Source organism: Vidua macroura, chromosome 7 (genome assembly GCF_024509145.1).
Source record: "Vidua macroura isolate BioBank_ID:100142 chromosome 7, ASM2450914v1, whole genome shotgun sequence".
Lineage (NCBI taxonomy): Eukaryota > Metazoa > Chordata > Aves > Passeriformes > Viduidae > Vidua > Vidua macroura.
In genome coordinates this window covers 39396913-39411566 of record NC_071577.1, presented here as the reverse complement: position 1 = coordinate 39411566, position 14654 = coordinate 39396913, and the positions used below count along the sequence as shown (strand labels likewise).

Sequence of the window (14654 nt, the reverse complement as noted above, 5' to 3'; positions counted from 1 at the left end):
ACTGGAATGAGGTTATTTGTCCAGAATTGTAATTTATATCAGTATATTTGAAACTTAATCCAATGTTTTCCCATAACAGTCCAAGTAATGCCAGATCCCAACTTTATTTAGGGTCTGACTAGTTACTAACCACGACCCCAAGTGCTTTATGAGCTTGACTTGTACCTTCTCATGGTACTTTCAGTCATGGGCTAATACTATTTATTCACATTTTCACCTGCTGCGTGACCAGTGAGTGGGGGAGAGACAGAAGCAAACCCTCAGAATGGAGGAAGAAGAGTATGAGGAAGTTGTGGAGGTAAGAAGAAAATGTGAGAGTAGAAATGTTTGTTTCCTGCCTTGTGACTGAATCCATTAATCACCTTACTGAGATGCTGCTCAGGAGCAGAGGTTGCTGTTTGCTCTCCGAAGATTAGGGATGATTAGACATCTATTAAATGGTTTCATCACTAAAACAACAACAACAACAACAACAACAACAACAACAGTTGTTCTCGGGGGAGCAAAGTCTCCTGGTTCCTGTCATAGTTTCTCAGTTTAAATAAGGACTGGAACCATCCCACACTCACAGCGCGAGGTTTTCTGATTACTCCCTGCGTAATTATAGATGCACTGGGCCAGCTCTTTTCCCTCCTGGCTTGCCCTCTGTCACCCAATCCATGCTGGAGATGGCTTTGGAAGCCCCTTTCTAGCCCTGCCTCTGCAGAAATGCAGCAGCTTTGTGCCACCAGGGGACCACAAACCAATTTAGCCTGAGACCTTGCGGAGATGCAGCCAGGCTTAAGTGACAGGACAAGGGGGGACTGACAGAGGGTAGATTTAAATTAGGTATCAGGAAGAAATCCTTCCCTGTGAAGGTGGGGAGGCCGTGGCATGAGGGTGCCCAGAGAAGCTGTGGCTGTCTCTGGATCCCTGGAAGTGTCCAAGGCCAGGCTGGAGCAATGTGGGGTAGTGGGAGATGTCCCTGCCCATGGCAGGGGGTGGAATAGAGGATCTTTAAGGTCCCTTCCAACCCAGGGCATTCCGTGATTCCATGATTCTATGTTCATGGAGGTGCATCATGGATTAATTTGCCAGTAGGTCGTTTAAACTCAGGAAACTGAATAAAAAATTCCCCAGGAACTGGGCAACCTACAGCTGGAGCCATGGGAACAACAACTTTGTTATTGAAAAAGTACACGAAATTAACAGTGTGGTCTTACTTGGCGTATTGCTACTACTCTGAAATTAACTTAGGTGTTATGAAATACACAAAGTCTTGTAAAAAGTCACTCAGTGTTCGAGGAAAAGAAGACTATAAATGTAAACACCCTACAACTCATTTCCACCACACTGTGTTCAGTGGAATGTTGATTTCAGGTGGTGTGAGGGCACTGCCAGCCTTATGTATTTCAAATAGTGGATGAAGTAAAGACAAATGATTTGCCAGTCAGAGTAGTTAAATGCATTTTGCAAAATAGGTGTCGCCACTCATAAAGCTGATTTTAAAGAAATTTTACTACCTAGCTACAATGACACCAACCCTTCATTCAATTCCTTATTCCCCTGTAACTTGTAATGGCTTTTATGGTTCCTGTGCATTGTGTGCTCTCTGTAATGGATATTTATTTGCTCTCATTGTTTATTTATTCCAGCAGGAGCTATGGTATTTGGGGCTTTTTGTTCACACGGCCCCATTTTCATCCTTTGTTTTTAATTTTCAAAGACCACCTTGCTGTAACCACATCCCTTGGGCTGAGGAGACACTGCTTTAGTAGCTTCCCTTAGGATACTCGTGGTGAGATGCTAAATAAAACAGGAACAACAGCATCTGGTACACTTTTAAGCCTTTCCACAATTTTCTTAATTCCTGTATCAATCCAAGATTTTCAACCTATCAGAAATTCATCTTCTGAAAGAAAAGGACATGATCGTTGAATATTGAGTGGCTGAGGCATCGCCGAGGATTTTAAAATGCTATTTTTTTAACTTTCTCTGGAATTATGAGCCATTACTTGATGCTGTAGCTGTCTTGGGACGTGCAAAAATCCACAGTGAGCGACACAAACATTTGCTGCCGAGTTACTTGAGGTTTTTTGGAAGGTTTTCTAGAAATTTTGTGGAAGATTTTACACGGGGGTTTGTGGAAAGTTTTGTGGAAAGCTTGGGGAAGGTTTTGTGAAACGTTTCTGGGAGGTTTTTTATGGAAGATTTTGTAGGAAGTTTGTGAAAGGTTTTGTAGGAAGTTTGTGGACGGTTTTGTAGAAAGTTTGAGGAAGGTTTTGTGGGAGGTTTGTGGAAGGTGTTGTTGAAGGTGGGTCCAGCATGGAAATCCCCTCAGAACAGCTCAGTATATCACAGCCTGGGAAGTACCGCTTAGTCCCTTGAACTAACTTTGAGGAAAAGCCCTCAGAAAGGGGCTTACATTTTAACAACAATTTTTTTTAGGTTCAAAGGGTTTTCCGTTCCCACAGCTGTGGCAAGAGACCCCAAGCGATTACCGCTCGGAGGAGCCTTCCCAACATAAACCCCGCATTTCCCCATTTTCTCTTCGTGCAGGTGAAGCACTTCCCGCAGGCAGCGGCTGCTGTTCGTGCAGCAATGTCTTTAAAAAGCTTTTTTTTCCCGTCATTTCTGAGCGGGGCAGGCGCGGGAGCCGCAGGCCCCGGCCGCCCCCTCAGCGCCGCCGCCATTTCCGCGGGACGGCGCCACCGCGCGGCCGCGGGCGGGAAATGGCGGACGGGGAATAAATTAAAAAAAAAAAAAAAAAAAATTCAACAAAAACCTCCCCTGGCACAACCTGAGGCTATTCCCATTGTGCTGCCGATTATTCCCTGGGAGCAAAGCCCGATCTGGCTGCACCTCCTGTCAGGGAGTTGTGCAGAGCCAGGAGGTCTCCCCTGAGCCCGTTCTCAGCTCCCTCAGCCGCTCCTGGGGCTCCAGATCCTTTCCCAGCTCTGTTGTCCCGGCTGGAAAAGATGCTCCACTGGACGTGGTGCTCACAAACAAGCCAGAAATGCAAAGATCAAGGGCTGCAGTGACCATGGGACAATGGAGCTGGAGGTACAGGGAGCAGTGGGCAAAATAAATGGAATTATACCAGACTTTGGAAGAGCAGAATTGGGTCTGCTCAGGGGAAACCCCATGGGAAACAGCGAAGGCACCCAGGGTAGTTGGGTGATCCTCCAGGGTGATTTTCCCTGAGCACACAGCTCAGCCCAAAGTGCAGAAATCAAACAGCAGAAGGGTGGAGTGGGGGAACACAGAGCTCCTGACTGAGGAAAATGACTAAAAATATATATATATATATATATATATATATATATATATATATATATATATTCACTGAAGGTGGAAGCAGGAACAGACAACTTGGGAGAAACGTAAAGGTTTAAAACATTACAAACCCCATTCCTACATCCATGGGCAATGTTCAGCTGGGTTTGGTCTTCGAGAAAGGCAAGAAGGAAGATCCAAGGAGCTACAGGCTGCTCAGCCTCGCTTTGTTCTTTGGGAAGGATGTGGAGCACATCCTTTGAGAAGTTATTTTTAAACACATGAAAGATATGAAGGTCGTGTGGAGAAGTGAACACTGAGTTATCAAGAGCAATCAATGGCTGATGAACCTCATTAATTTTTATAATGAGTTCAAAGCTGCTGGACAAGGGGAGACCAGTGAAGGTTGTGTACCTGGTGTGCTTTAGGGACACCTCCCATTGTGGTTTCATCCTCAAATTTATGAGATTATAAATTATGGGGGGATAATGGGCAGTAAAATGGCTGGAAAATCAGCAGGCTCAGAGTTGTGATCAGAAACAAAGTTTAACCAGCAGCCAGAAATTATTGGTGTCCTTGTAGGAGCAACCCTGAGGACAACAGTCATGAGTGTCACCAAACAAAAAAACAGGAAAATCCTGGGGTTTAAATGCTGATTCTTTTAATGTGGTCATCAATGTCTTCCCTCTTGTGGGCAAAATTAGATAACAATCTTTCATTAATTATTTGGATGATTATTAGTTGGGGAATGTATGGAATGCAAAATGTGAACAGATATTCAGAGTTACCAAATGACTCCATCAGCACCTGTGAACTAAAATCCTGTCTCTCCAGAAATGTGTTTTAAAACAGCTTCACAGAAGCTACAATTTACTGATCTGGCTTAACAATGATGTTTTTTCTCTTTTTTTTTTCCAAGTACTACATTGAGGAGACAGTTATTGAGGAGGGTGAGCCACATGAGGTAAAGGTCCCTGTCATGCTGCATGTAGCACACAAATGCATGTAATTAACATGAAACACTAAATTAGCAGCCTTTTGTATTCTGAGGTTTAATTTTTCACGTTAAACAGACAAATATCAGTGAACAACTGCTGCTTAATACTTTATTTTTGCTTCAAGTCCCTGCTGTGTGATGTTCTAAGATCAGTTTACATGTATCAGTTCTGTTCCCTTCACCTTGTGTAATTTCACTGAAAAATTACAGTTTTGCAGATTTTTCATCGTGTACTGGTCACAAATTTTTGGGTCACCAAGGAGTGATTGCCATAATTTGAAATTCTGCCTCTGAAACAGCTATAACCCAACTCTCTGCTGTGTTATCATGAAATATTCTCTATGGCAGGGGCTTATGCAGAAGCAGAAGTTATTAATTCTTGATGCATTTTCAGCTCTGTCTCACTGATGCAAATAACTCTCAGAACTCTGACCTTCATTAATTCCTTTTTCAAGGCAATTTTTTATAAAGCTAATTGATAAGAAGTAAAACCTGACACTTATTTGGGTGGGTTTGGAGCGCGTTTTTTAGTTGTTATAATTCTTTTTAGATGCTCTTCATTAGAATCTTAGTATTAAAATCACTGCTTGCAGCAGGACTATGTTGATAAGCAAGTGTATAAAGCATTTAAATTGTTTGGAAATTAATGCATGTAGAGCAGAGGCAGCTGGAGCCCCACTCTCCCAGACCCTCTGGAGAATAATTCCATGAGTTTGATGCAGGAACCAGGCAGGGAGTTCATTCCTTGTGGGTTTTTTAGGGTGGGTGAAGTATAGGGAGCACAGTGGTAATCCCAGCAGGAAAAGTGTCCCTGATTTTCTGTCTCCATGTGGATCTGGATGAGAGCAGAGCATCCTTTCACCATCTCAGGGGGCTGAAAAACACACATCCTAATGAACTTTTACAGCTATAAACCAAGTGATTATTGAATTTTTTTTTGATCTCCAGGTGGTCACTGAGACCATCAGCATAGACAACTCAGTCCCTGAGACCACCACAACCACCTACACAGCTGAGCACATCCAGCTCAGGGGGGTGAAAAACACTTAAGATAACAAACTTTTACAGCTATAAACCAAGTGATTATTGAATTTTTTTTGATCTCCAGGTGGTCACTGAGACCATCAGCACAGACTACTCAGTCCCTAAGACCACCAAAACCACCTACACAGCTGAGCACACCCAGCTCAGGGCAGTGAAAAACACTTAAGATAACAAACTTTTACAGCTATAAAATAAGTGATTATTGAATTTTTTTGATCTCCAGGTGGTCACTGAGACCATTAGCACAGAGAACTCAGTCCCTGAGACCACCACAACCACCTACACAGCTGAGCACACCCAGCTCAGGGCAGTGAAAAACACTTAAGATAACAAACTTTTACAGCTATAAAATAAGTGATTATTGAATTTTTTTGATCTCCAGGTGGTCACTGAGACCATTAGCACAGAGATCTCAGTCCCTGAGACCACCACAACCACCTATACAGCTGAGCACATCCAGCTCAGGGGGGTGAAAAACACTTAAGATAACAAACTTTTACAGCTATAAAATAAGTGATTATTGAATTTTTTTTGATCTCCAGGTGGTCACTGAGACCATTAGCACAGAGAACTCAGTCCCTGAGACCACCACAACCACCTATACAGCTGAGCACATCCAGCTCAGGGGGGTGAAAAACACTTAAGATAACAAACTTTTACAGCTATAAAGCAAGTGATTATTGAAATTTTTTGATCCCCAGGTGGTCACTGAGATCACTGAGACCATCAGCACAGACTACTCAGTCCCTGAGAGCACCACAACCACCACCTACACAGCTGAGCACACCCAGCCCTCCGGGGAGGATGCAGCCCCTCCCATCAGGAAGAAGACAATCCGGACAAAAGTGGACCCATCCAAGTTTCTGACGCCTTACCTGGAACACAGCAATAAAATGAAGGACTTATTCAGTGAGGTAGGTTGTCCCATGTCTCTTGTTTCTTGAGGAACACCAGCTTTAAAAATGTTTTACAGGGGTTGTTTGATAGTTATATTGCAAATATCTGGGTTTATCAATACTAAGCTCATGGAGAGAAGATAATAAATCAGAGGTGATCCAGGTTAGAGATGGATTTTTCCTATTGTGTCAGATGGAATAAACTCAGTTGGCTAAAGTAAGCAGAAGTGCAAATGTACTTGAATAATTTTAGTTTCTATTATTGAATAATCTGCCCCAAATTCCTGTCCTAACCGGATAAATATGGCAATAATTGCTAGTATAGTTCTGCCAGAACTCAGGGATATGTCTTAATTATTTTTATCATTATTTTCTTCCAGAACAAGTACAAGGAAAAATTTAGAAAAGAAAAAGGAAAGCCGTATGCTTCCACAGTTGATACCCCAGAAATCCGGAGGATCAAGAAAGTGCAGGACCAGCTCAGTGAGGTGGGTAACAACTGCATTTCTAGGTTCATCCACGTGCTGGGTGTTTATATGAAGGGTGAAAATGTCATTATTCTGGGTTTTTGAAAAAAAAAAATCAGTCAGTTTTGCTGCGGAATCCCTGAGTTTTGTTGTGCTCCAGGTTAAATACCGCATGGCTGGGGAAGTTGCCAGAACCATTTGCCACGTGGATGAAAAGGCCATGGATATAGAACATGCAAAGAAAGTGTCACAGCAAGTGAGCAAGGTGAGTGCCTTCTGGCTTTCCCAGCACTGGTGGAGCCTGAGATTACTGATAAGGACAATGTTTTGAGTTCAGGGTGCTAAAGCAACATTTATGCAACAGAAGCACAGGAGGGATAGCAGAGAAGTTGGTAAGGCAAATATAAATTTAATGTTAAATATTTTCAGTTGCTCCGTTCAGATGTTACTGCTCTGAGACTTTGATGTAAAAAAATCTTTAAAGCAGGCAGTATATTCACAGAAATATTTTTTTTAATGATAGAGTGACCAACTTGTTGATCTTTCCTTCCAGGTATTATATAAACAGAACTGGGAGGAGAATAAGGACAAGTACCTGCTTCCCCCTGATGCTCCAGAGCTTGTGAATGCAATAAAAAACACAGCAATGTTCAGCAAGGTGAGAAAAGCTAACCACAGAGCTAAACAGCTGAAGTAAATTAAGCTTTCTAAGCCAGCAATTAATTAATAATGATCATTCTGGCATTTTTTTCTTGTAGAAACTCTATACTGAAGACTGGGATGCAGACAAAACATTGTTTTATCCCTACAATGACAGTCCAGAGCTCAGAAGGGTGGCACAGGCTCAGAAGACTCTGAGTGATGTGAGTATCAAAGCAGGGATTTGATGTGGGTACCAAAGGCTGGTGGGCTATGCTGTAACCTGGGACGTGCCATGGACTTTGATTAGCTAAAAAAGCTTCAGAGTGGAACAGAAAACAGGGTGAGTGTGCACTGATAGCTCTGATAGTAGTGGTATTTCATAGAGAAATATGTACTTGATGTTAGAGTACAAATTAGAGCATGTTGGAGTATAAATCCACTGGCAGTTTGATGCTGGGTTAGGAATGAATGAAATAATTAATTTACTTAATCAGCAAGAGGACTTTGAGTAACTCCCCAAATGCAGAAACTCTCAGGGTTGTCTCCAAGTCCAGTTCACTCTTGTGGGTCTGCAAATGTGCCAAAACCAGTGACCAGAAAAGTGAGGAACTGGCGGGACTGGGATTTGCTGATATTTCGATACACAGAACTCTTCAACAGGGGATTGCAGCTCTCACTTGAAGATTTCAGTGAATTTTGCAGAGGTTCTGAAGTTCCCCGGTAATACACAGATTAAAGAATTCCTGCTGCAGGGGCTGTGGGCAGAACCCCTTTTATTAATGTGGTGGTAGCAGAGTTCAATGCTCTCATGCTCAAATAAATGTTTATTTCTTCCATCCTTTTATTAATGTGGTGGTAGCAGAGTTCAATGCTCTCATGCTCAAATAAATGTTTATTTCTTCCATCCTTTCAGATTGTCTACAAAAAGGGGCACGATGAAAGGAAAGCAAAATTCACCTCTCTGCCAGACCCCCCTGATGTGGAGCAAGCCAAGAAGGTGACACGGCAGCTGAGTGATGTGAGTAGAACTTCTGCCCAAACCCCACTCCTGCAGGGAGAGAGGCAAAAAGGGATCTAAAGAAAAAGAAAAACACACAGGAAGACCAATTTTTGCTGGAGAAATTGGGACCAAGTTGCATAATCTTGTAATGCAGATGTCAGGTTTTAATTCCATTCAGAATGTAACTATTATTCTTCTTTTTTTAAAAATTATTTTATTGTGTGTTGAAAATTATCTACATTTTACAATTAGAGAATTGCAGTATTCACTCATGGTGGAGAAACCACTTTGAACCTGTTTGTAAGGTAAAATAATTAATTTAGAGAAAATTTCTTTAATCTTCTATTTCCATAGCTTAAAAGCTAAATTGTCATCAAGAAAATTTTATAACATGTAGAAAAAAGGATCAGTACCATAATTCTTTGAAATTAATAGAATAGTAAGCTTTGTAGGTATCTCCAAAACTGTAAAATATAGAATTTTTTTTAAAGATTATTTTTGGCATATATGTTCTTCAGCAATGTTAAAAAAGCATTGGAGGAGTTTTATTTTTTATGGAAAGTAATGCAACTGTGGCTGAAAATGTACCTGGAACACTGAGTCAAAATTCAGGCAGGTGTTTTGTTGTTAGACAAACTCTTTAAACTTTTAATACTTGATTTCTGTGAGCTTGAATAAATAATGGAAATCACAAATACCAGGTAATTAAAAGGGTTTGCTTGTACCCAGTTCCAGCAGCAATCCCAGTAAATTCTGACTTAATGGGCAATATCCTAGTATTATGTGACCTGGGAGAAAACAGAACTAAAGGAATATGTTAGAGATGATTTATTTAACCTTTTTAGGTCAGGGAAGGTACTAAGAGAAATGACTTAACACTGAAATGGTTTGGCTAAATCATATTTAAGGTGGTTTTTGACCATAGCTGCTAAAATAGTTATAAGGCAGGTGTCAAATATGAAGCAACTTTAAAAAGAGAGTTTTGAAGAATGAATCTGTCAGGTGAAAATGGAGCTGTGTCTTGGAGATTCAGTTTAATTGTTTTGTTTCCCTATAGGTTATTTACCATGAAGACTATAAAAACAAAATCAAAGGCAAGTGGAGTCAAACTCCGTGCTATGACGTGGCAGTTGCAAAAATGAATGCAGAAAATCTAAGTATGGTGAGTGAATCCTGCAGAAAATCTTCAACAGCTTTATCCCTGTTTATGCTCATTTGGAAAATACTGAGGCTCCATTTGTGGCATTGCTTATTTCCTAAATAATCCCTGTTGTAAGTGTCCAATTTACAATTAAATGTAATTAATGTGTTGTTTGCTCTCTGTCTCTGTTCCTAACAGAGGAAATATCAGGAAGACTTTGAAAACATGAAAGACCAAATCTACTTCATGCAGACTGAAACTCCAGAATATGAAGCCAACAAACGAGCCTCAGAAAACATCAGCAAGGTGAGGGAGCTGTGTGCCACCTGCTCAGCTTGGGAGCACTTCTGAACTCCCACAAGTTTGTGCTGACATTGTTTTGGCAAGACATTTCATGGTCCTTTACCACCATAAGTTAAACAACAGGGGCATTTTTCATGGAAGGCTGAAGATTATATCATAGAATAGATTGGTGTCACAGGATGGTTTGGGTGGGAAGGGACCTTACACACCCCCCAGTGCCACCCCTGCCAGGGGCAGGGACCTTCCACTGTCCCAGGCTGCTCCAAGTCCCTTCCAACCTGGCCTTGGGCACTGCCAGGGATGGGGCAGCCACAGCTGCTCTGGGCAATCACACAGGTTAGTGAGCATTTGGCTTTTAATACTAATCTTTAAAACCTCTTTTTTTTAATGTTTATTCTTTCAAGTTCAAATACAGAGCAGACTATGAAAAGAAAAAAGCTGTTGCAGATTATAATGTGCTCCCTGCTACAGAGAACCCATTGCTGAAGCAATTAAAAACTGCAGGAAATATTCTGAGTGATGTGAGTATTATCAATGTGCAGCTACATCATTTTCAGTCATGTACCAGAAACCACACTCATCATTTCTTCATGAGGCTTCTCCTTTGTAGTATTTTTAGTTTTGTAAACCCATATTTGTCATGAGGTAGCATTAGCCAGAACAGTTCAGGAAAAGAATGAATTCTCCTCAGATGAGTGTAGCAGCAGCTATGGCACATGGATGGCTAATTAGTGGATAGTTCATTTAGGTCCTTGTGGATAATGAATCACAAAATGACAGTTCTTCCCTTACTGTTTTAAGGAATTTCAGCTAATAATGAGAATATATATGGTGCTTTTACATATTTTTATATTATATTCTGGTTATTCACTGTAACACTCTTCTCAATTCCTCTTTTATTTGCATGAAAAGAGATTGAATATTTCTTAGTGTCAGAAGTTCAAAAACCATTAGCCAGACCTTTCTATCTTCCCTTCCAAACCTAAAAAAAGTTATTTTTAAAGACCATTGGGAAAACAGTGCCATCTGTTTCTCAATCCTGTGGGAAAGCTTTTCTTTGGAACCATTTCTCTGTTTTACTCTTGTCATTTTTAACACGGTGGGGGCGACTTGCAGTGAAATCTCCTGCATGATCTGGTATTATTTGATTTGCAGAAATTATACAAAGAAGCCTATGAGCAGTCCAAAGGAAACAAGATGAATTACTGTGAGACACCCAAGTTCCAGACTGATGCTGCTCTGAAGAACTTTAGTGATGTAGGTATTTCACTTGGGGTTTATTCTTCACTACTGACCCTCTTGATTCCTTTTGCTTCTCAACTCGGGGTTATTTTGGCAGGTTAAATATAAAGATGCATATCAGAAGAATATTTTGGGGCACTACTTGGGCAGCTTTGAGGACCCTCATCAAATCCACTGCATGAAGGTTGAAGCTATGAAAAGTGATGTAAGTGTGGCAATTGTTCTGTTTTCCCCATCACTCTGGCAGCTCAGACAAAGCTCAGTTGTGGTTCCTTCCTGAATCTTGCTCTTCTTCCTAGAAAAATTACAAAGCAGATTATGAGGAGGAAAAGACAAAGTGCTACTTCCCTCAGACCATAACTCAAGAGTATGAAGCAATCAAGAAGTTGGAGCAATGTAAAGATGTGAGTACAGGACAGCAGTTGTTCACCACAGAAAAATTAACAGAGTGATCCCTGGTAACATCAATGATAATGAGTTTGGCCTCATTGCCATATGTGACTTTAAAAAAAACAAAACATCTTCATCTCTATTTTAGGGCTTTTTGTGACATCTAGTGATCAAAACAGATATAGCACAATCCTTTTTATAACCCATAAAATGAGAGCAGTAGTACCAAAATGAAGAATGAACCTCAAGCATTCACCTGCTTAAAACAATATTTTTTTCGAATTAATACTTTAAAAGTACTTAATTTATTAGTAATTTTATTTGTTTTATCAGTACTTGGAAAATACTTTATATGTGTTTTCTACAAATATTTTTTTATCTTCTTTCAGTACACCTACAAAAAGCATCCTGATCAAACCAAATTCACTTCAGTGACCGACTCTCCAGTACAGAAGCAAGCAGAAATCAACAGCAAACAACTGAGTGATGTAAGTAAACTTTGGAAACACTCTGACATTCCCAATTTCTGCCCTGTGCCCATTTTCACTTAATCCTCCAGCTTTAAGAGCACTCCTGAAATAATTGTGTAGGTGGCTGTGTGTATTCACAATTTTATTTCAGCAGAACATTACCTGGAAATCAGATTTTTAAAATAGTTTTTTCAATTCACAGTCTGTAAATTGGGCTGCTAAATATCTTCCTTTATTTTTCTTTGCAGATATTGTATAAATCCAAAGGGGAAGAAATTATTCACAAGTACCACCTCCCTCCTGATGTGCCCCAGTTCATCCAGGCTAGAGTTAATGCCTACAACATCAGTGATGTGAGTGTATTTTGAATTTCAACACCATGAAGCTCTCCACTGATGGTATCAGTTTTATTGCCTTTGTGGTATTAAATTTTTTGGTGGCATTATCAGCCTTCCAGGAATGAGATAAAAATTGACATCTCCCTTAATTGCCTTGGAATTTTAATTTTCTGGCCAGCCTGATAAAAAACCCCAGCCAGGCTGCTTTTTCCAGGTCCTTTGGAGCACCAATATTGAGTTTGAAGCTAACAGGAAAAAATTTCTGAAGGTTCAGTCAAATGAAAATGGTTTTGCATAAGAAAGGCCAAAAATGCCACTGATAGAGTTGTTCTAAATAAAAAGTGTAAAAATGCTTGTGGAATTCATGATTATTTTGTAGTAGATTTATTCATTATAATAGAACTGTAGCTTGTGTACAGGTTAATATTTTTTCCTTGAGATTACATGGACTAAACTGGGTATTTTAATTCCTGTAATAAAACCTCCTATAATAAGAACATGGGCTTAAACTCTTCATTAGAATTGCTATTCCTGACACTGCAAACTCTTCCCTTTTGTCCCTCCAAGGCTAACTACAAAGCAGACTGGAAGAAAACCCTTGCCAAAGGCTACGATCTCAAACCAGATGCCATTCCAATTATTGCTGCTAAAGCTTCTCGGAATATTGCAAGTGATGTAAGTAGGATTTACATCCAGTGGAACACATACCCCTCCTGCATTTCATTAGTTATTATTATTTACCTGTGCTGGAGACCTGTACTCCTGCTTTAGCAAAAGGTTACAAGTGACTCTTCATTCCTCTCTTAAACATCCTCAATTGAATATTGGGGTATTGAATTGTTTGGTGAGGCTGTTCAGTAATTTATTATTATCATAGTCTTAATTAAAAGCTGAATGTCCCTGGGACTTGCAAGCCTGCGTCAATGACAATGGTGAGGGAGAGCTTGTAGCTGCAGGTGTGGGTTGAGATATGTACCAGGTGTCAAGACAAGCTGAAAAATCCAGTAATTTTCTTCTTTTTTGACCTAAATAATCCTGTGCTGACATTAAAACCATTTATTGAGTTCTAGAATGAACTTCAGCATCAGTACTTTGAAACTCAGTGTTCTAAACCCATCCAAAGTGTGTTTTCTCCTTCCCAAGTGGGAAAAGCTGTTTTTCCTTTGTCTCTAGTACAAGTACAAGGAATCCTATGAGAAAGACAAAGGCAAACAGGTTGGGTACCGGAGCCTGCAGGATGATCCCAAACTTGTTCACTACATGAACGTGGCCAAAATCCAGTCGGATTGGGAATACAAGAAGGATTATGAAGTCACCAAGACCAAATATCACACTCCTCTGGATATGTTCAGCGTGACAGCTGCCAAGAAAGCCCAGGAAGTGGTGACAAACACTGGCTATAAGCAGCCAATTCACCATTACACCCTCCTGCCTGATTCTGTGAACCTGGAGCTCTCCAGAAATGTGATGCAGCTTCAGAGTGATGTATGTCATCAATAATCAGCTCCATTTTTAATTCTTGTCATGGCTCTGTGGCATCATTAATCTTTTAAGGCTAAATAATTAATTTATATAATCCAATATATTGGATTGTATATGTTGGGATGTAAGTGACTGGTCTGGAGCCATTTGTTTTCCAAACATTATCCAAATTATGTGTAGCTATTAAGTTCTAGGAAACTTACCTAGCAAATAACAATTTTTTTTATATCTCTCCATACTTGGCATATTCCCAGCATGTTTTACCAATTGATGTATTTTTGTAGTAAGATTTTAATGACTGTGATTATATTTCTCTTAAATACTGACTCTATTGTACTTAAATTTTAATTAAATCTAAATTGCCCCTCAAAAATGAATGTCCAGGGGGGGTTTTACGGCTTCACCTGTTTTATGTCTATAGACACTAATTTTTCTTGCCTCACTGTGTTTTTCTTGTTTATTTTTGAAAAGAATCTGTACAAATCTGACTTCAATAACTGGCTGAGAGGAGTTGGCTGGGTCCCAATTCAGTCACTGGATGTAGAAAAGGCCAAGAAAGCCACGGAGATTCTCAGTGAGAAGAAATACCGCCAGCATCCCGACCAGCTCAAGTTCTCCATCCCCATGGATGCCATGGAACAAGTGCTGGCAAAGCAAAATGCCAAGACCATGAACAAGGTGGGAAGTTGTTGGATTGACCCAAAGTTTGGGTCTTTGTCTTGCAAAGCTGTGGGGCAAGGTGCATTCCCACTGGAATTATTAAAATTTCCAGTGGGTGTGGTAGTTCCTTGGTTAAGACTGCACACTGAGAGATCATGGTAAGCCTCTGACTGCTCATAATTAAGGGACTTTCATTTTCTGTTTCTAAAGATTAAAGAATTCTTCTCCAGATTTTTAGTGCTTTGACAATCCTTTTTCTGTAGGTCATATTCACCATAAGTGAGCTACAGAAAACCTGGAATTCTGTCAGTTTTGTACAAATGTCCT

The 14654-nt window shown here is 40.3% G+C and overlaps 1 protein-coding gene across 1 annotated transcript in view; it reads left to right on the top strand.

The window, feature by feature from the left end:
- Positions 1–265: 265 nt before the first annotated feature.
- The window catches only part of NEB (nebulin), a 103881-nt gene continuing 89492 nt past the window's right edge, over positions 266–14654 (top strand). Inside the window, exons 1-19 of the mRNA XM_053982419.1 lie at positions 266–298; positions 4175–4219; positions 5998–6210; positions 6573–6680; positions 6820–6924; positions 7213–7317; positions 7418–7522; positions 8215–8319; positions 9359–9463; positions 9641–9748; positions 10150–10266; positions 10901–11002; positions 11085–11192; positions 11287–11391; positions 11767–11865; positions 12096–12200; positions 12753–12860; positions 13359–13670; positions 14139–14345. Of these exons, the coding sequence (XP_053838394.1) occupies positions 266–298; positions 4175–4219; positions 5998–6210; positions 6573–6680; positions 6820–6924; positions 7213–7317; positions 7418–7522; positions 8215–8319; positions 9359–9463; positions 9641–9748; positions 10150–10266; positions 10901–11002; positions 11085–11192; positions 11287–11391; positions 11767–11865; positions 12096–12200; positions 12753–12860; positions 13359–13670; positions 14139–14345 (2295 nt within the window). The remainder of the gene's footprint in view (positions 299–4174; positions 4220–5997; positions 6211–6572; positions 6681–6819; positions 6925–7212; positions 7318–7417; positions 7523–8214; positions 8320–9358; positions 9464–9640; positions 9749–10149; positions 10267–10900; positions 11003–11084; positions 11193–11286; positions 11392–11766; positions 11866–12095; positions 12201–12752; positions 12861–13358; positions 13671–14138; positions 14346–14654) is intronic.